This window comes from Diabrotica virgifera, chromosome 9 (assembly GCF_917563875.1).
Source record: "Diabrotica virgifera virgifera chromosome 9, PGI_DIABVI_V3a".
NCBI lineage: Eukaryota > Metazoa > Arthropoda > Insecta > Coleoptera > Chrysomelidae > Diabrotica > Diabrotica virgifera.
Window position 1 is genome coordinate 31,196,267 of NC_065451.1, and position 21,107 is coordinate 31,217,373.

The 21,107-nt window shown below is 33.4% G+C and overlaps 1 protein-coding gene and 1 long non-coding RNA gene across 12 annotated transcripts in view; one reads left to right on the forward strand and one right to left on the reverse strand.

The window, feature by feature from the left end:
- LOC126892650 (zinc finger protein OZF-like) overlaps window positions 1-21,107 on the forward strand; it is a 348,853-nt gene that overhangs the window by 94,390 nt on the left and 233,356 nt on the right. The window contains exon 2 of one of the 8 annotated variants that reach the window (XM_050662285.1): window positions 19,332-19,557. The exons of the other annotated variants lie outside the window; for them this stretch is intronic. Within the exon in view, the coding sequence (XP_050518242.1) occupies window positions 19,332-19,557 (226 nt within the window). The remainder of the gene's footprint in view (window positions 1-19,331; window positions 19,558-21,107) is intronic. 8 annotated transcript variants of the gene reach the window in all.
- The window catches only part of LOC126892655 (uncharacterized), a 238,824-nt gene that overhangs the window by 45,265 nt on the left and 172,452 nt on the right, over window positions 1-21,107 (reverse strand). The window lies entirely within an intron of this gene.

Sequence of the window (21,107 nt, forward strand, 5' to 3'; positions counted from 1 at the left end):
GGCCCCGTAAAAGATGGATAGGATAGAGATAGACGACGTAGAGGGGGATCTTAAAACCATGAACATCAGGCCGTGGCGAAGGAAAGTATCCGACAGGGCAGAATGGAAAAACATTGTTAAGCAGGCCAAGACTCACAAAATGGTTGTAGCGCCATTAAAAGAAGAAGCTTTGAAAACTATATTTTTATTATATTATTTTATGGATTCTGCTTGTTTTACGGATTTATATAAAACACGAACAAATAAATATTTGTTATTTGTTTTGATATTTGATGGTGCCAGGCGGTGAAAGGGGGTAGTAGGATAAAATTGCACTGAATCTTAGGACAACATTTAGTTAAGGGGTCCGAAAAGTTAGCTATATGATGGAGTTATTAGATGCAGTTAATTAGAAATTTTGTTTGGCAATTACCCTGATAGATTAGTGGATAGATTTGACAATACAGTCAAAACGTTGGAATTTGGCTTTCCAGATTTCACAGATGTTCCGCAAATTTAATTTTATAACCATTTCTTTATTTTAAAAAATCTTTAAAATCTTAAGGGCACGCAAAATCCCATTTAACGACAATGTTAACATTATGTTACATAGCTCTGCAACCAAAGCACTTAGAGACCTAATTTTTGTTTTATTTTGAAACTACATGCATTGTTTAGTCCCGCGTAGATTTTTGTAAAGTTAGAGTGAAAGAAACATTTATTTTAAATTTTTTTAAAATACTCTTACAAAAAAAAACCCAAAAAAGTTTGGATTTTATTTTTTATTTTACTTGTTTTTAAGTATTATTCAATAAAACTACGCGGGACTAGACATTATCTATCTACAACCACTGTAAAAATTTGGACCTTATATCATCTAAGAATCCAGAGGTATCTGACATCAAAAGTACGCGTTCTTGAAGTACGCTCCAATTTAAATAATCAGCTATGTCCTGGCTACATATAGTGATATCAATTGCTGTAGGTCTTTGAGTAAGAGCAAGTGTAGGAGATCCATCATTTAATATTTTTAAATTACAAAATTCTACCGCTTCCAGAAGAGATTTTCCATATATGTCTTCAACTTCGCAGCCCCAAGTATAGCTATGTGCGTTAAAATCACCCCCGAGTATAAAGGGCTTAGGTATTTTTTCTAGAAATTTAATCCATTGTTGGCAAGTAATTTTAGTGCGAGGTTCAATGTAAATAGAAATTATGTGAATAGGACTATCAAATGAATATAATTTGATAGACACACATGTAAATGTAAATGGAAAATTATTAATATTAGAATAGAATAGAAATATGCTTTATTGTCACTGAAAATTATACAATTTTATGGACAAAGCTTAACACAGATTCACGAAAAAGATATACATAACAATAACAAATACAATTTTATAAAATTAGATAAATCGTCAATAAAAAAAATATAAACAATTTAAAAAAGTGAAGTAAAAAAACAAAAACCAATATATTGCAAAATTACTATAAATTGCAAAATTTAACATACAACATAATATAATAAAACACAAACAAAGGAACTAATAAGTTTAAGCTGCTGTATGTGACACCCAAATATATATAAATACACTTTAGTTACTTGTACATTACTGTGATTTCTTAGTTAGTCATTAAGAAACTCTTCTACTGAATAATATGGTCTTTTAGATAAATGAGCTTTTGTCATTTTACGGAACTTGAGAAAGGATGTTGCAGATTTGAGTTGTAAAGGGAGATGGTTGTATAGTTTTTTTGCGGAATATAGTATAGATTTCTTTACTAACTCAGAAGAGGGGATCGGTAAATAGACATCAAAAGTTGAATTTCTGGTGGAGTAGTAATGATGAGGCCTTGCTGGAAAGACATGCATGTGTTTACGAATTAAGCAAACAGTTTCTAAAATATACAAAGATGGAAGAGTTAAAATTTCGTGATCTTTAAAGTAACTTCTGCAATGGGTTGTTCTTCTGAGGCCAAACAGATATCTTATTGCTCTTTTTTGTAATTTGAAAATAACATCAAATTGGGCAGCTGTACTAGACACCCAAAAAGGAAGACCATATCGAAGATGAGACTCGAATAAAGAAAAATATGTTATTTTAGAAGATGCTAAATTGAGTTCCTTCGAAACAGATCTTATGGCATTGCAGGCCGAGGCGAGTTTCTTACTTAACAAATCGATATGAAGGGACCATTTGAGGTTGCTGTCTAAAAGAATACCAAGAAATTTTACAGAATCAACTGTAGAGATCTGGCTGCTATTCACAAGCAGGGGTTGAAGAGCACCTTTATATGATAATGCTACCGTTTTATCCACGTTAAAGGAGAGTAAATTAGAGTCAGACCAGGTTTTTATCGTAAGAAGATCAGAAGTTATAGTTGCATGAAGAGTTGCAATAGTTGAGTTGCTCCAAGTGATACTGGTATCATCAGCAAAAAGAAAAATTTTTCCATCGATTTTTAAATTAGTGATGTCATTTATAAAGACCAGGAAAAGTAGAGGACCCAATACTGAATCTTGTGGTACTCCACATATAATGTTTTTGAGACTAGAGTCAGTATCATTTGCTCTAACCAATTGTTTCCTATTATCTAAGTAAGATTTGAACCAATTCAAAAAATACCTCGAATTTCATAGTAATTAAGTTTTTTAATCAAAATGTTGTGATTTACACAATCAAAAGCTTTGGAATAGTCACAGAAAACAGTGGCAGTATAAAGATTATTGTTTAGTGCTTGGTAAACCTCGTGAAGTACAGAAAACATGGCATCAGTTGTACATTTATTAGTTAAGAAGCCGAACTGATTTTGTGATAAAATTTTGTTATCAAAGAGAAAGGATATAAGTCGGGTTTTTATGAGCCTCTCAATAATTTTGGAGAGTACCGGTAGTAGGGCAATATGTCTATAGTTGCAGGCATTAGATTTTTCGCCACCTTTATGAAGAGGAATAATAATGGCTGTCTTTAGGCACTCTGAAAATTTACCGTTTTCAAAGGAATCATTAATTAGTGACACGAGGAGTTCTAACACATTATCTGTGAGATTTGAGAAGATTTTTATGGATAGTCCATCAGTACTACAAGATGATTTGCTTTTGATACTATTGATCGTTTGGATTAATTCAGATTTATAGATTGGTCTTATAAAGAATGAATTCGAGACAATTTCTGAATTAGGGAGATAGGAAATGGGATCTTGTTGAGACTGAATAGTTGATGTTATATTTTTACTCACGTTAATGAAGTATTCGTTTAGATTTTCAGGGTTTGGAAGGGCAAATGTTTGAGCTGCGTGGGTTTTATTTCAAAGCTTCTTCTTCTAATGGCGCTACAACCATTTTGTGAGTCTTGGCCTGCTTAACAATGTTTTTCCATTCTGCCCTGTCGGATACTTTCCTTCGCTACGGCCTGATGTTCATGGTTTTAAGATCCCCCTCTACGTCGTCTATCTCTATCCTATCCATCTTTTACGGGGCCTTCCTCTTGTTCTATTTCCTTGAGGCTTCCATCTCTGGATTACTTTCACAGCTCGATTATCTGGCATTCTTTCTAAGTGACCAAGCCAGTTTAGTCTTTGAGACTTTACAAATCTAATAATATCTGCGCTCTGCATTAGTTCATCCAGCTCGTGGTTCATTTTAATTCTCCGCGAACCATCGCTGCAATGTGTTGGTCCAAATATCTTCTTTAGTATTTTGCGCTCAAATATTCATCATCATAATTGTTCTCCGTTACTCGCACACGGTGTATGAGACCGGGTCTCTAAATAACTGCCTGTAACTCTGATTGTAGTGCATATTTTCAATTGCTGCTGCATATACCTCTTCAGTCATCAGTCAACTGTGTGTGAAGTCCACGTGCAGTGTAAAAAAGAGTATTGTACTTTTATTATTAGGCAAGACCTATTAATTAGTCAGGTAATTAAAAGTAGTAAGTTTTAATTAGTCAGGTAATTTAAGGTGTTTTTCTTATTTTTAATGTTTATATATTTGTTTATTTATATTTAGATATTGATTACGAGAAGGAGAAGCAAAGATTATTAAAATTATTTGAGGAAGTATCGACTGACGAGGAAACGTATGAAGATGATGATTAACAAAATTACTTTTTGTTAAAGTAATATAATGTTGACACAAACGCATATTTACACAATTATATGATCATATATTCATTAAATAATATAATTGTACACAATTTTGCAAAAAAAAAATTTTTTCAAATATTGCTGACCCATATTTTTGGACCCGGTCTTCTGCACCGTGCGCGAGTATTCGATCACAAAAAGTTGGCGCGAGTAACGGAAGGTTAAATAGTTGATTCTTAATCAGTGAGTGTTAGCGTGGCTAGAGAGATATAATACCCTTGCCAAGTTTTTGTGTGTAGGAATATATTAAAGTGTAGATCATGTTTAGATCATATTTTTTTGAAAACAGAAGTTAACAATTTGGACTATGTTTTGCCACTAGTCTTGAAATCTTCAGTTACTGATCATTATATAACAATTCTACAATTAGTAACTGGTGGAAGCATACAAAAAAACGCTCGAAAATTCAGAAATGTTATTAATACAACATAGTTAACTTATACATTTCAAAATACTAAATGGGATTCAATATATTCTTTACAGGACCCAGAAGTTGCGACGAATACATTTATAAGAATCTTGAAACATAACCTGAAAGCGAGTAGTGAGAAAAAACAGCTAAGAAGGAAACGTGATAAAATCGCTACTTGGATAACAAGCGGACTGCTAATTTCTGTAAATAAAAAAAATAAAATGTATACTAAACTTCATAACGACCCAAATAACATTATTCTAAAAAACAGATACAAAATATACAGAAATAAATTAACTTCGCTAATACAAAAAGCAAAATTTCGATATTACCAACAGCAAATTGAGAGCAACGAAGGCAACTGTCAAAGTATATGGAAAGTGGTACAACAAATTACCAAGACGAAAAAACGAGATGAAGGAATTGACAGTATAAAGCAAGCAAACACAAACAAATTATTAAGCGAAAAGTTGGATATTACTAATGAATTCAATAAACATTTTAGTGAAATCGGTAAAAAACTAGCAACTAAAATACATCAAGATCATGAATACATTTCTAACAGACATACTGTCTCTAATTCTTTTGTATTTGCACCGATTGCAAGTGATGAAATAAAAAATATAATATTCGGATTAAAAAATGGTAAAGCAGTCGGTATTGACAATATAAAAGCAGAAACAATTAAAAGTATTTCTGATTATATCACTGAACCTTTGACATACATACTGAATAAATGTGTGGACAGTTCTATTTATCCTTCAGCTTTTAAGCATGCTATTGTGACTCCAGTATATAAAAAAGGAAACTCGACTGATATGAATAACTATCGACCTATATCTCTCATTACCCACATTTCAAAAATATTTAAAAATGTAATCAAAACTAGATTAGTATCTTACCTAGGAAAGTACAAAATACTTTCAGAAAAACAATTTGGTTTTAGGGAAAATACATCCACACAAGATGCCATTCTTTCACTAACCTCAAAAATAAATAAATCTTTTAATGAAAGTAAGCCGTGTTTGTGCATATTTATAGATCTATCAAAAGCTTTTGACACAGTTAGTCATCATTTACTTTTGCAATCTATGGAAGATATTGGTATACGAAATAAATCACTAAAACTGTTTGATAGTTATCTAACTAACAGACAACAAACTGTAAAAATAAGCGATGTAGAGAGTAGTCCACGTATTATTGATTATGGAGTTCCACAATGTTCAATACTTGGACCTATCCTGTTTAACATATATATAAATGGTTTATTTTCATTGGAATCTACTGGAAGCATTATCGGCTTTGCAGATGACACCGTAATATTCTACAATGCTACCAATTGGGAAGAACTAAAACATATAGCTGAAATTGACTTTCTAAAAATTAAACAATGGTTGGACTATAAATTATTAACAGTCAACCTAAGTAAAACCAATTATCTACCATTTAGTTGCTATTCTTCGGGTGCTCCTCAATTTAACCACTTATGTATTACACAATCAATGTCCATTGCACCTGAAAAGAAAATGAAATATTTAGGGATTATTATAGACCCCCACATGAAATGGGATCTACATATAAAGTATTTAATAAATAAATTAAGAGTAATACTGTACAAATTTAGAAAACTAAAACAACTGGTACCTACCAATCACTTGAAAACTTTATATTTTGCATTGGTTGAAACTCATCTGCCATATGGAATTTTAGTATGGGGTTCAACTTTTAAAACACATATCACCTCCCTAGAAATTATGCAAAGAAAATTTCTTAAATTAATCTTGTCCAGAAGTACAGTGTATGCATCTGATAGTCTATATACTGAAATGAAAATTTTGGATGTAAGGCAGTTATACTATCTGTGTTCTGGCATCAGGTTTTATTCAAATAAAAGTTTAGATGCACTACCAACACACCAATATAATACTCGTCAAAGAGACCATTTTATTGTTCCTCTTATGAATAAAACTAGTACACAAAAATCGTATATTTACATGGCTCCCAAACTATATAATACTATTCCGGACTATATTAGGTACATTGTTAATTTACATAGTTTTAAACACCAATTGAAAATATTTCTTTTGAATACAGACAGATCAATTATACACAACTACTTTGATATATTATAATGATCCATTGGTAGATTGAATTGTTAGATTTAAATGTTTTTGTTACTTTTTATTATATTATTAGACATTAATATTTTTAACTTAAATTGATTTTTATAAATTTTATATTGTACATATTGTTGAATTTATATTTCCCTCGAATTGAATAATCTATATCATTTTAATTTCAAATTTTTATTCATAGTTTTATAGATTATAAATTATACCTATTTATATTATTATGTAACCGAAACAAGTGTGTAGACACTTATCGGTATATGTACTACTTTACTCAAATATTTTATTTATATATGTATACAAAGCTGTAAATTTTTTTTTGAATAAAGTTCATTCATTCATTCATTCATTGGGACCGTGCAAGTTCCGCATAGCGACATCTGGTTTCTATGCTCAGCAACATTATTCGCATTTTTAATTATATTGGCCAATTATATTAGTCCTGGTTACTGGATAATAATTGTCAAGGCCATAGTCCAAAAAAATAATAAGAAAAAATAAGATTCAGGTTATGTTATTTAAACGTAAACAATTGTATGTAGTAAATAAAATTAGTTATTAAAATGCAGTACTGCAAGCAAAATACAATTAATTAAATTTTCCTTTATATAATAATTGTATATCATATCAATATTGTGGAGCAATATATAATTTTTCTTCTTCAGTGATAGTAGGTATGAAATATATGTCAATTTGACAATTTCAATTGACAACATGAATTATTTAAGAAAGTTGCAATATTTCTCCGCTATTCTCGCACGATTGATTCTCGTATCCCGTTCAAGTACTTGCACACCGCGAATATTAACAAACTGCATAGTGTGGAAGAGCTGAACAGAGCTGAAGGCACTGAAGAGATCCGACACTGTTTTGCTCTGATACAGTGAGAAATTTATTTAATACGTTCCAAATAGGCTAAGATACTGTCAGATGGTAGTTGTGTAGAAAATAGTATTCAGAAAGTATTTTTTTCACATTTTGACCATCTAAAATATTTTTTTTGTACACACAGCGGCAAAATTAACTTAAAAGTTTTTAAGTGTTAAATTAGGATTCATAGTGGGAACACAATTTATAAAATAGGTAGTCATTCATTGCCGAAATATCACTTAAATTTTCTGACACTTGCGTATAATTTTGAGTTTCCCTACCAAGACCTATAACTTTTAAGGAATTCCAAAGATCCTTCCCGTTTTTATTATCCAATTTTTTTGAATAGAAACCATTTTTTTCTCTTCTGGCAGCTAAAGTAAACATATTTCTAATTGATTTGTATTCCTACCAAGTTTGCATGTTTTTGTATTTCTTGTATAAACTTAATACTTTGTCCCTTTCTTTTTTCATAATACGTAAAGTGTCAGTCATCCATGGTGCGTAATTTTTCGAAATTTTATAGGTTACATAGGGAGCATGACGATCCAGTAAGCATATTATATTATTAGTAAGAAACTCTACGTTATCATCAATACTCTCAATATCAAAAATATTTCGCCACGGTAGAGATTGTAATTCCTCATAAAATACGGTATGATTTATTGCTTTAAAGTTTCTTACAGTCTTATAAACAATTTCTTTCTTTTTAATTTCTATATTTATATTAGATATCAACAATTTGTGGTCACTAAAATCAACATATTCCACGGCAACATCAAGAATTGTTCTTCGTTTTGTAGTTAAAATATAATCAATTAGGGTTGCAGTACTAGATGTAATTCTAGTCGGCTGATCTATGACTTGATGTAACCCCCATTGTTTCAAAAAAATCACGGACAACTCTAGTATTAGGACAATCAGTATTTAACAAATTAACATTGAAGTCACCAGTACAATAAAATGTTTCAATCAACGGCAAAACATCAGATAGAATATTCTCAAACTCATCAAAAAAATGTCTGACATTAAACTTAGGTGGTTTGTATTCAACACAGAATCCATACGATTTATTACTTATGAACAATTCCAAGCAAAGGTGTTCAATACTGTTACTATTTGTTTGTAGCACTCTATGTTTAATTTGAGATTTAACATAGAATGCCACACCTCCCCCTTTTCCATTTCTATCTCTTCTTATCACGTTATACCCATCTATACCTATATCCTTGTTGGTAATGAATTTGTAAGCCAAGTTTCACTAACTGCTAGTATATCAAATTTTTTTAAGAGAACACAGTTTTTAAATTCAATAAAATGTGTAGTCAGTGATCTTATGATTTAGTCTCCCATATCCAAACTCGTAATTTGTTTCTTTTCACCACCGACACTTGCAAAAATTTGGCCTTTCCACGACCAACAGCACTTGTAGCCGAATTTATAAAGAGCTTGATTTTCTCTTGTGAGGAGTTCCATTAAAACAAATCCACTGCCCTTCAATTTCGATTTGTTTCTGAACACTACATCACGCTTCCATTTATTTGTAAACATAACAGCCGTTGGTCGAGGTTTCCTTTGACTGGCAGCTCGATCTTGTTTTTGGCAATTCGATAGCAGTAATAAATATCGTTTTCGGATATTTGTATGTTTAATGTATTACTAATGATTTTTGCTACCTGTTGATGTAGTTGTTCCTCACTCTCTGGCATATTGTTAAACACAATACCGTTTAGCAAGTAGTTGATATTCCATCCTTTTTTTTTAGAGTAATTAGACGTGTCTCTTAGTTTTTCTATGTCGCTTTTGATACTGTTAAGGGATCTTTGAAAATTATCTTCCAGCATTTTAATTCTTTCTAAGATATTCTTACTACTGGAATTAGGTTTAGAACTCTCATCCATATTTTGTTCTCCTATAAGCGATTTTAGCTCCTCAATGCCACTTTTCACGTCAGATTCTAGTCGGTTAACCTGACTTTCAAGTTGCTGTTGCTCCTTCTGTTGTTGACGGGTTTTTCTTACATTTTCGGTCATAATTACTTGATGAAGACCAAATATCATAAATTACTTATAAAAATCAAACTAAACTGCGCGTCATAGAAAACGGGCACCCTAAAAAATGGGTCATTTTTGATGTCGCGTATCTCCTAAACCTGTTGTCCGATTTAAATGATTTTTTAAATATGTTATAGCCCTATTCTTTGTCAATATCCCCCTAATAATATTTTTGCCAAACAGGTAAATTTTCACTGTATACCGGGTGTACGAATCAAACTGTGTTTTTTTCTCAAAGTTCGCAACACCCTGTGGAATATTCTAGCATTTATAAAATACTGATGGTAATCACTTTGGCTGCAATATTTGGGAAAACCTTTCGATGCAATTTGATTGGATTAAGGAGAACAGTGCCTACGTTCCTTCTGATGACGCTCCAATAAGAGCAGAAAACTGCAGTTAAAGGGACTGGCTGCACTCCTTATTCTAATTAAAAAGTAAGATTGTTTTTCCTACGTATTGCAGCCGAATAAAAATGGTACACATTTTTATTATTTTATTTTCGTATTACTCAGTAGAGTAACTATGGTGCATCTTTCAGTTCCTAGCCGGCTGCAGACGGGGGATTTGAATTGCAAGGTTTAGAATTCCTTCCCTATCGTCTTTACTGCAGCATCCATATGACTTGCAAATTGTAGAAGTCTTGGAGGCGTATACATGGGGATGTACCAGTAAGTTTTCAATTTAAAAATCTTTTAGTGATTGTTGATATTTTTCAATATTAATTATTTGCTATTAGGATTGAAAACTTGCTTCGTATTTTTACGGCCAGATGGCGCTAGCCACCCATTACCATCACTTTGGCTGCAATATTTGGGAAAACCTTTCGATGCAATTTGATTGGATTAAGGAGAACAGTGCCTACGTTCCTTCTGATGACGCTCCAATAAGAGCAGAAAACTGCAGTTAAAGGGACTGGCTGCACTCCTTATTCTAATTAAAAAGTAAGATTGTTTTTCCTACGTATTGCAGCCGAATAAAAATGGTACACATTTTTATTATTTTATTTTCGTATTACTCAGTAGAGTAACTATGGTGCATCTTTCAGTTCCTAGCCGGCTGCAGACGGGGGATTTGAATTGCAAGGTTTAGAATTCCTTCCCTATCGTCTTTACTGCAGCATCCATATGACTTGCAAATTGTAGAAGTCTTGGAGGCGTATACATGGGGATGTACCAGTAAGTTTTCAATTTAAAAATCTTTTAGTGATTGTTGATATTTTTCAATATTAATTATTTGCTATTAGGATTGAAAACTTGCTTCGTATTTTTACGGCCAGATGGCGCTAGCCACCCATTACCATCACTTTGGCTGCAATATTTGGGAAAACCTTTCGATGCAATTTGATTGGATTAAGGAGAACAGTGCCTACGTTCCTTCTGATGACGCTCCAATAAGAGCAGAAAACTGCAGTTAAAGGGACTGGCTGCACTCCTTATTCTAATTAAAAAGTAAGATTGTTTTTCCTACGTATTGCAGCCGAATAAAAATGGTACACATTTTTATTATTTTATTTTCGTATTACTCAGTAGAGTAACTATGGTGCATCTTTCAGTTCCTAGCCGGCTGCAGACGGGGGATTTGAATTGCAAGGTTTAGAATTCCTTCCCTATCGTCTTTACTGCAGCATCCATATGACTTGCAAATTGTAGAAGTCTTGGAGGCGTATACATGGGGATGTACCAGTAAGTTTTCAATTTAAAAATCTTTTAGTGATTGTTGATATTTTTCAATATTAATTATTTGCTATTAGGATTGAAAACTTGCTTCGTATTTATACTTAAGCTAATAATTGAAAAGCATTATGAGAATTCCAAGGGGCTATTCAAATGAAAGAATTATAGTTCGAGATAATTACCTAGACGTTTATAATTATATACAGGGTGCGCCAAACCTCTGGTCTTCTTTGATTACGGCTAAACTATGAGATATACAAAAAAATGTTTATAACAAAACTAATGTGTATCAAAGAGATCTATAATTTAAAATTATTTTCAATTATACAGGGTGAGTCAGAACGACGGTATGAACCAAAGTTGTATTTTTTTAAATGGAACACCCTGTATATTAAATCATTTTTGAATATATTATTTAAAAATATGAAAAATTTGTATAAGGTCTTATAGGCCTAAAGTTAATAATTTTCGAAATATTTACATTTTTATTGAGAAAAATGGTAATATTTATAGGGTTGTGGATTATGTTTCCAAGGAAATAAAAATTTAGGTGATAGGTCAAAGTTTTTAAAATATAGTTTTATTTTTAAATAATTTAATATTTTTTACTTTTAGCCATAAAATATACAGTGTGATCACTATTTGCAAATACAAAATTTTCTCATTTTTTTTTAAATGCGACACCCTGTATATTAGTTTTGCGTTTTGTAGTAAATATTACAACCTTTCTTTTGGTATAAGGTTGTATGTACCTAGCATGTTTCGTTTTGTAGATATTTTAAAAAAACTATAGATTTTACGTTTTTGCGGATTTTTTATTTAAAAATTTTTTTGCAAAAAAAAAATAATTATAATCTTGTTTTAGAAACATACACTAAAATATAAAATATGAAAATAAAAACGTAATTAAAGATTAAAATAAATCGTATGCTAGTACAATTCAATTGAATTTAATAACTTTAAATTATTTTACAAAAAATATTTTACCATATTAATGAATACATAAATTAGTTACTAAATTAAATAAACAACTAAATTTTAAATCAATCGTAGTAATTCTTCTACCGCAACTTTCCTGTACCAAATTAATTGTTAGTTATATTGTATTTACGAGTAAGATCAGTTAATAACTTTTTAATTTACCTACGTCTTGAGAACGTATAAAGTATGCTTTGAAACAAATGAACGTTATGGAAGTATATTAAGAAGTAAATAGTATCTATGTACCTACTCGTGTCACAATAGCTGGTAATAATTTCTAATGGTTTCGCCCAAAACAAATGTCATATCCAAAAAAACTTCGGTTAAAAAATTAAAATTTAAAATATAAAAAATTGTTACAAAAATTTCAACAACAAAAGTATTACCAGTTTTTGTGACACCAGTAAATACTATTTATATTAATAAATAATTTGGCTGATACATTTAACATTCATTTGTTTCAAAGCATACTTTATAATAATTTTTATATTCTCAAGATGTATGTAAGTAAAAAAAGGTAAATTAAAAGTTTAACTAAATACAATTTAACTAACAATTAATTTGGTACAGGAAAGTTGCTGTAGTAGAAAAATTACTACGGTTGATTTAAAATCTGGTTGTTTATTTAATTTAGTAACTAATTTATGCATTCATTAATATGGTAAAATATTTTTTGTAAAATAATTTAAAGTTATTAAATTCAATTGAATTGTACTAGCATACGATATATTTTAATCTTTAATTACGTTTTTATTTTCATATTTTATATTTTAGTGTATGTTTCTAAAACCAGATTATTATTATTTTTTTTGCAAAAAAATTTTTAAATTAAAAATCCGCAAAAACGTAAAATCTATAGTTTTTTTAAAATATCTACAAAACGAAACATGCTAGGTACATACAACCTTATACCAAAAGAAAGGTTGTAATATTTACTACAAAACGCAAAACTAATATACAGGGTGTCGCATTTAAAAAAAAAATGAGAAAATTTTGTATTTGCAAATAGTGATCACACTGTATATTTTATGGCTAAAAGTAAAAAATATTAAATTATTTAAAAATAAAACTATATTTTAAAAACTTTGACCTATCACCTAAATTTTTATTTCTTTGGAAACATAATCCACAACCCTATAAATATTACCATTTTTCTCAATAAAAATGTAAATATTTCGAAAATTATTAACTTTGAGCCTATAAGACCTTATACAAATTTTTCATATTTTTAAATAATATATTCAAAAATGATTTAATATACAGGGTGTTCCATTTAAAAAAATACAACTTTGGTTCATACCGTCGTTCTGACTCACCCTGTATAATTGAAAATAATTTTAAATTATAGATCTCTTTGATACACATTAGTTTTGTTATAAACATTTTTTTGTATATCTCATAGTTTAGCCGTAATCAAAGAAGACCAGAGGTTTGGCGCACCCTGTATATATATATTATACCGTTATTAGGCGTCAGCGCCTTTCGGTAGGGATCTATGGAGGAGTATCACCAAGCTGCAAGCCCTTATCCCTTGTCTTACCGCTCCTCCATAAGCCGATCAGACGCTAGTTAATTCTAGACCAAGCCGTAGACTCTATTTAGTTTTATACTACGGCGTTGGCCTTTTATTAATTTCATGACGTTTTTAATTATAAAGGGGATATTTGAAGGTAGTGTCTGACTACATACTTAGAAACGTATGTAGTTATCATATATTTATGTATAAGTACACCCTTCTTCCTCTAAACTTTTTTTTTTTTTTGGGAGGTGAGAATCTTCTAAAGACTTCTGGGAAGGTGTCCCAGGTGTGTTGGATTCAACTCTCTACGCCTAACCGTAGCGAGCCGCCTACCAACTAAACTCACCTCCTCTTTCTCCAACCGGCGGGCCAGGAACCGACCTTAGCGGGCATAGCTCTGACCCGCCAGCTTTGTTCGTCACCCCCGTCTAGCACTCTCTGCGTGCGCTCTGTGACTGTCATGACAACCCGGTTTCGCCACCCCATCCACGCATGCAGCCAGCCAGGGTCCGTAAGGCAACCGACCTATCTGCATGATAATGGGTGAGGGGGCGCGACCACGCTATCATCCCATCCACCGTAAACTGGCTAAGAATTACTAAACAGTTAGTGAGAACAACTAAACTTTCATTCCCCACCCCCTGTAGGAGTGGCCCATTCATCTATACACTCACAACACAACAAGATATAAGCACATGAAAAACAAAACATCTAACATTAACTAACACTAGGATTAAAAATTCTTTTATTTTAAATGACTGCCCCGGCAGAAGTGGGAGTTGTATATTGGCTACCCACCCCGGTCGGCGCAAAACGACACATGTTCAAAAGAAATACAAACAGATTATCTTTGTTGGAGTCTCCTCTCTCTTTCTTCCTTATGCTTCATCGTTTCAGTGACAAATCCAATGATCAAGTCAAACATTTTTTCATTCATAATGGCTTTATGCATTAATTCTTGGGGCTCACCCAGAGGGGACCCCATCCTCAGCTGCAGCGAGGTTCGCCCTGCATGATATACAGGGCATACGAATATCACGTGGTGCGCGTCATCCACTACTCCACACTCGGTACACAGATCGTCCTCAGTCTTTCTTATACGTTATGTATATGACTGAAAGGATCCATGCCCCGTCAAAAATTGTGTGAAATAATAGTTAACGCGCCTGTGTCTGCATTCATACCACCTCACTACATCAGGGATAAGGGTCCTCGTCCAGGCGGCTTTGCCTGTTTCTCTTGACCACTGATCCTGCCAACTTTCCAGGCTTCTTCTTCTTTCTTCTGGTCCTGAACTTATAGCTCCGTTACCCCTTCGATGCATTCGTACCCTCTCCTCTGTCAGAATGTGCACCGGCACAGCTCCGGCCACTACCTGTAGGGCAACGGTTGATACGGTTCTGTACGCGCTACACACTCTGATCAGGGGTTTTCTTTGCGCTCTGAGAAGCATGTCTCTGTATTTGGCTTTATTTACGACCTCATGCCACACTGGGGCCCCGTATAATATTATTGACATAATGGATTGTAGCATTACTGCCCGTTTGTGTGATCCAGGGCCTCCTATATTCGGCATTCATTTTTGTAGGACTGAGGTCCTTGCCTCCGCTTTCCGACATGCTTCCTGTATATGTGGGCCGAATGACCTTCTATCGTCGAAGATTATTCCCAAATACTTAACTGTTTTCTGGGGTTTTAGTTCGAAGCCTCTGAACCGAAAATTAATGTCTTTTCGATCCCGCCGTCCCCTCAAGATAATTATCTCAGTCTTTTCTACTGCCAATTTTAATTCGTTGTATGATGCCCCGATTCGTGTCGTCCTCGATTAGTAGGGCTAGGTCGTCTGCGTATGCTATTGCCCTTACTCCTTGTGTTCTATTTACCTCTAGTACACCATTGTATAATATGTTCCATAGTGTGGGTCCCAGGACTGACCCTTGGGGTACTCCAGCAGTCATATTCATCTTATTTTTCTTCGTTATGCATACGCTTCTTTCCGATAGGTAGTCCTTTATTATATTGGACATGTAATCTGGGGCCCCCAGCTCGGCAATCCTGTCGATGATGAGGCCCCAGTTCGCCGAGTTGAAGGCGTTTTTAATGTCCAATAGAACAAGTACCACCCACCTCTTTCTACTTGTTTGTGCCGCGTCTCTAATCCAGATCGCTGCATCTACTGCTGATCGACCTTTTCGAAATCCGAATTGTTGACTGGATAGAGCTCTCTCACTTGCCAATACCCCTTCCAGCCTCTTCTTCACAAGAATTTCGTAAAACTTGCCAAGACAGTTTAGAAGGCATATCGGCCTGTAAGAGGATGCCGAGTCGGGGGGTTTCCCAGACTTGAGTAGCAATACCAGGTTTGCTTCCTTTAATTCCCTGGGAAACTCTTGGTTCCGCAGTAGATTGTTAAATACTCTTCTGATCAAACCTGGTTTCTCTGTTGCTATTATCTTCAGTGCCTCAGGTGGCAGACCATCGGGGCCGGGAGCTTTTCCCGATTTAATTTCCTGACCAGCGGCTTTTATTTCTTCCTCCGTAAACTCCTCCACTACCGTGGGGAAAATCTTCAGGAAAGCTTGCTCCTCCTTGGCAGGAAAGAGAAGTTCCGCAGATTCACGCCGAAGTTCTTCGTCTAGTCTGTATGGGGCGATCATTTTGAGAGACTTCATCGTTATTTTGTATGCGTCTCCCCATATCATTTTCTAGCGCGTCTATCAGATTCTGCCACCTTTCCTTTTTCTCTTTCTTTATTTTGTTATTTAGTTTCCTCTTCGCTGTTTTATATATCTCATTGAGCTCGGGGTTGCCCTGGCTTCTTGTGTAATTCCTCCTAGCTCGGAGGCACACTTCACGTAGTTCTCTTATCTCATCCGTCCACCAATAGGGGGTTCTTTCGTTATTTTTTGTCTTCTCTGTGGCCAACTCAACGGCGTTAATGAGTGTCTTCCTGAGTTGGCCGAGATCTGTTATTGCGTCTTCGTCGATTTTTTTAATCTCCGATAGGTACCTGTTTTTGTTTAATATTTTCTCTCTTCGACCTATCGGTTTTCTTAGAACCCTCCCTTTAACCATCACCTCGTACGTTATGTAACAGTGGTAGGTGAATAACTGTTCGTCGAGGACATTCCAATTTTTTATGCGTCTGGATAGCCTTTCGGTTGCAATGATTACATCATTACATTTTTTGTTAGGTTCCGGGACGATGAGTAAGTCTATTTGTAGCGTGCAGGCTTTCGCGTGGACCAGATCGTGTGCGCGTTTTGCTCGACCCACGTTCACCTGCATTATCCTTATACCAGGTTGATCCTTGAGGTTCATTTTTGGTTCAGTTCCCTAGAGAGTTGACCCATATCCGTTTGTATATATTGAACACAATAAATATAAATAAAATAAAGGTGTAAATATAAAATGAATAAATAGGTAAATAAATAAATAAAAGATTAAAATGGTATACTGGACAATACACAACACACTAAGATTTTTAAAATTATATGTGAAATTAAATTTTATATAAATAAAATTTATATAAATAAAATATGTATTATTGTGTTTGCATTTTATCAATCAAAAGCAAAATAAAAATTAAATTAAATTTTTTTAATAACGCGGGCACATAAATTTGATACACCCTGTATATTGAGCTGTTTTAAAATTTATTAGAATTAGGTAGAATGTAAATAGATTTCTCTTTTAACGAGCTTTCCGCGGAACCATTAAAGACTTTTGTGAATAATTAAAGTGAAAAGAACTATGTATTTAGATTTAAAATGGAAAAAAATTGTTTACTGTATAGGTAATTATCAATATTTCTCGAAATTGATAATTGAAAAGAAAGTTGGAATTTTAATATCTTCATTTCAATACGAGTATATGTGGGAGAGTTTCTCCGAAAGTAATTAGGATTGTCGGAACAGATTTGAGGGTGACTGTTGTTTGTCAAATGGAAAAGTCAATGTTCTGATTCTTGAAATGTGGAAGGGGAAAAGATGGATTGGATGATTGAGAGAGGTTAAAAAATTATTCATTATGTTGTTGGCAGCGAGAAGAAGCGGTTTTCGACGTGTTAAGTGGAGTAGATAGTTAGCATATATCAGTGGCTGGTTGATAGTGGAGAATAGTGTTGAAAAGTGGAACGAGCGACAGATCAAATCGAGACGAAATACCTCTTTGATTCTGTAGTATTGTGAGAAGGAGAGCAGAGAATTTTTGGAGTTTTGTTTGAATCGAGAACGTGTCAAAGAAACACGGTTTGTTGGAGAATTAGTGCTGGTATGCTGACAGTTTTGAAGCTGGACAACGGAGAGAGGCTTTGATGAGTAGCCTTTAACATAATCAACGAGGGAGAGCTGTTTGGGGTCACGAGAAGACATCCAAGTGAGGGAAGCAAAAGGTCAGTCAATTTATGTGAAAGAGATTTTATGTTCGGGAAATAAATTTTTGAGTAAAAAGCATATGAATTAAAGTTCCAATATTTCAAAATATAAATAGTAAATATAGGTAACCTTGCGAAGACATAAATTTGTTTGGTTTAGTTTGTTTTACCAAAGTCATCGGGAACAAACCGATAAATTGTTTTTTTTTGTAAAGATAATAACTTTAAGTGGTATAAATTTCATTCGGACATCTGTGTCCACAGGTTTTTTAGATTCGATAGTTTTCAGAGTATTAATTTGATAAATAAAAGACAATTCTGTATTTTTATTTTAATAGTTTGCTTTATTTTCTTTCCCTATTTTATCCCGATTAGGATCAACTCAGAGATACTGAACCCACGAGAGAAGATAAATATAACGTAAGATAATTTGTTTTTTTTTATATATTAAAAGGCACCCTGAGATTTTTTATTCAATTTTGATATATGATTTGCGACAATTAAATGATTAATTAAATAAATAATAATCAATATAAAATTAATAAGAAGCAGATCACAACAGTATATTGATATGATCTTTTTTATCTTTAAAATATGTATAGATAAAATTTTCAAATAAATAAATATAAATATGTATGATTAAAATCGATAAATTTACCATATGAAAGGTGGTTTCCTGTTTCACTAGTGGGCTGTATAGGGGCCCACCTCCGTTCTTCAGAAAACCACCTCTCACCATTTCGCTTTTGTTTCTTTTAATTCTTTATGGGTTCCCTTTCCCCTCCCCTGCCGTACACCCACGCCCTATAGGCTGGGCATGTCATGCGGTCCATTCTATGACCCTCTTCCTTACAAGTTAAGCAGTACGCAGTGCTGCTACACTGCACCGCTGTATGCCCGCTTTTAAAGCAGTTGTAGCAGCATGCTACCCTGCTCTCCCCTTTGCACTCATAGGTGTTGTGACCATAATGGAGGCACTTAACTTCTTCCTCTAAACTAAACACAAAACTCTAGGACTAGCGCAAATGTGTACAGGTATGACCAAAATTCTAAACTGAAGAAAAATGAACATGCTACACTATTACACATAATCCTTCCCCCTTTATTCAGAGATTTTTTTAACCAATCATCAAATATTCTTTTGTTTAAGTACATGATACTGGTTTAATAAAGAATTACGATTTTAGGTTTTCCCCATAGTTTTCCATGTGAAATCTGCTCCGAATTTTTTTCACAAAGATCCATTTTGAAAGAACATATGGGACTACACACTGAAGATAAGCTTTTTGCTCGTGAAATTTGTGCCAAAAAGTTTTCACAAATTTCCCATTTAAATGAACATATGACAATACATACCGGCGATAAACCTTTTGCATGTAAAATTTGCTCCAAGAGTTTTTCAAAAAGATTTAGGTTAGCAGACCATATGAGAGTACACACTGGGGTAAACCATTTGCATGTGAAATTTGCTCCAAAACGTTTTCACTAAAATCCAATTTAAAAAGACATATGAAAATCCACACTGGCGATAAACCTTTTGTATGTGACATTTGCTCCAAGAGTTTTTCAGAAAGGTCCAGTTTAACAAGACATAATATGAGAGTAGTACATACTGGAGATAAACTTTTTGCATGTGAAATTTGCTCCAAAAGTTTTTCACAAGAATCCAGTTTAGCAGAACATAATATGACAGTGCATACGTTTGTATATATAGTTTAGCTCTCCAGGCCTAGATGGCCCATGGCTTGGTTCACTATTTTTTTCGATTCTTTCCTGCTTGCTGCTTTTTTTCCTGCTTGCTATTCCTCCCGTTAGTATTTTTTCGGGAAGTCTTGTGTTTGGCATCCGTTGGATATGTCCCAACCATCTGTCTTTATGATTTTATGATTCCTACTATATTCGGTTCTCCATACTCCTCCCCAGTTCTACATTTGGTCTTTTTATTCACATTCCATTCCTTAGCTTTCCTCCAAATATTTTCCTGAGGACTTTTCTTTCCCACACTTTCAGCTTGGATTTGTTCATCGCCCATGTTTCACTGACATATAATGCTATAGCTCTTATCACTGTCCTTTACAGCGTGTCTACTTAAATTGGAAACAAATGGGAAACTTTTTTATTATTTGTAAAATAAAATTGTAAAATATTTGTAATAGAATGTTTGAACGAATTAGAAAAATAATTTAATACTTAACTCGTGGTTTTTGTTTTTCCTACTAAAAAAACTTATACATTTATATCACCAGCCATCTCGGCAACCAACTAAGAAATTCCGAGATCGCGGCTTGTGCTTATTATGTATAGCTTAAGCTAATAGTTGAAAAGCATTATGAGAATTCCAAGGGGCTATTCAAATCAAAAAATTATAGTTCGAGATAATTACCTAGACGTTTTTAATTATAAAGGGGATATGTGAAGGTAGTGTCTGACTACATACTTAGAAACGTATGTAGTTATCATATGTAAGTACATGATTCTTCCTCTAAACTAAACATAAAACTCGAGGACTACCGCATTTGTGTACAGGTATGACTAGTGTGTTAGTCGAATTCGAGACACGACTGAAAAAACAAATACCTGAAATGCGGGACATTTCATTGAAAATCGGGCCATTTTGTTTTAAATACACTGGGGTGCAAAATTAATCGGACACCTGAAAAATGGGTCATTTTTGATGTCTTGAATTTCCTAAATCTGTTGTCCGCTTTAAGTGATTTTTTAAATAGCTTTATTCTTTAACAATATCGCTATACTAGTAATGTTGCTAAACAGATTTTAATTTTCATTGTATACCGGGTGTCCCAATCAAACTGTTTTTTTTTTTCAAAGTTCGCATCACCCTGTGGAATATTCTAGCATTTATAACATACTAAAATTAAAATCCAACTATAGCCTCATGCTTTCTCAACATTTTGCTTTTTGATTCATTCGTTTACATTAGACCATAAAACAGTTATAATTTA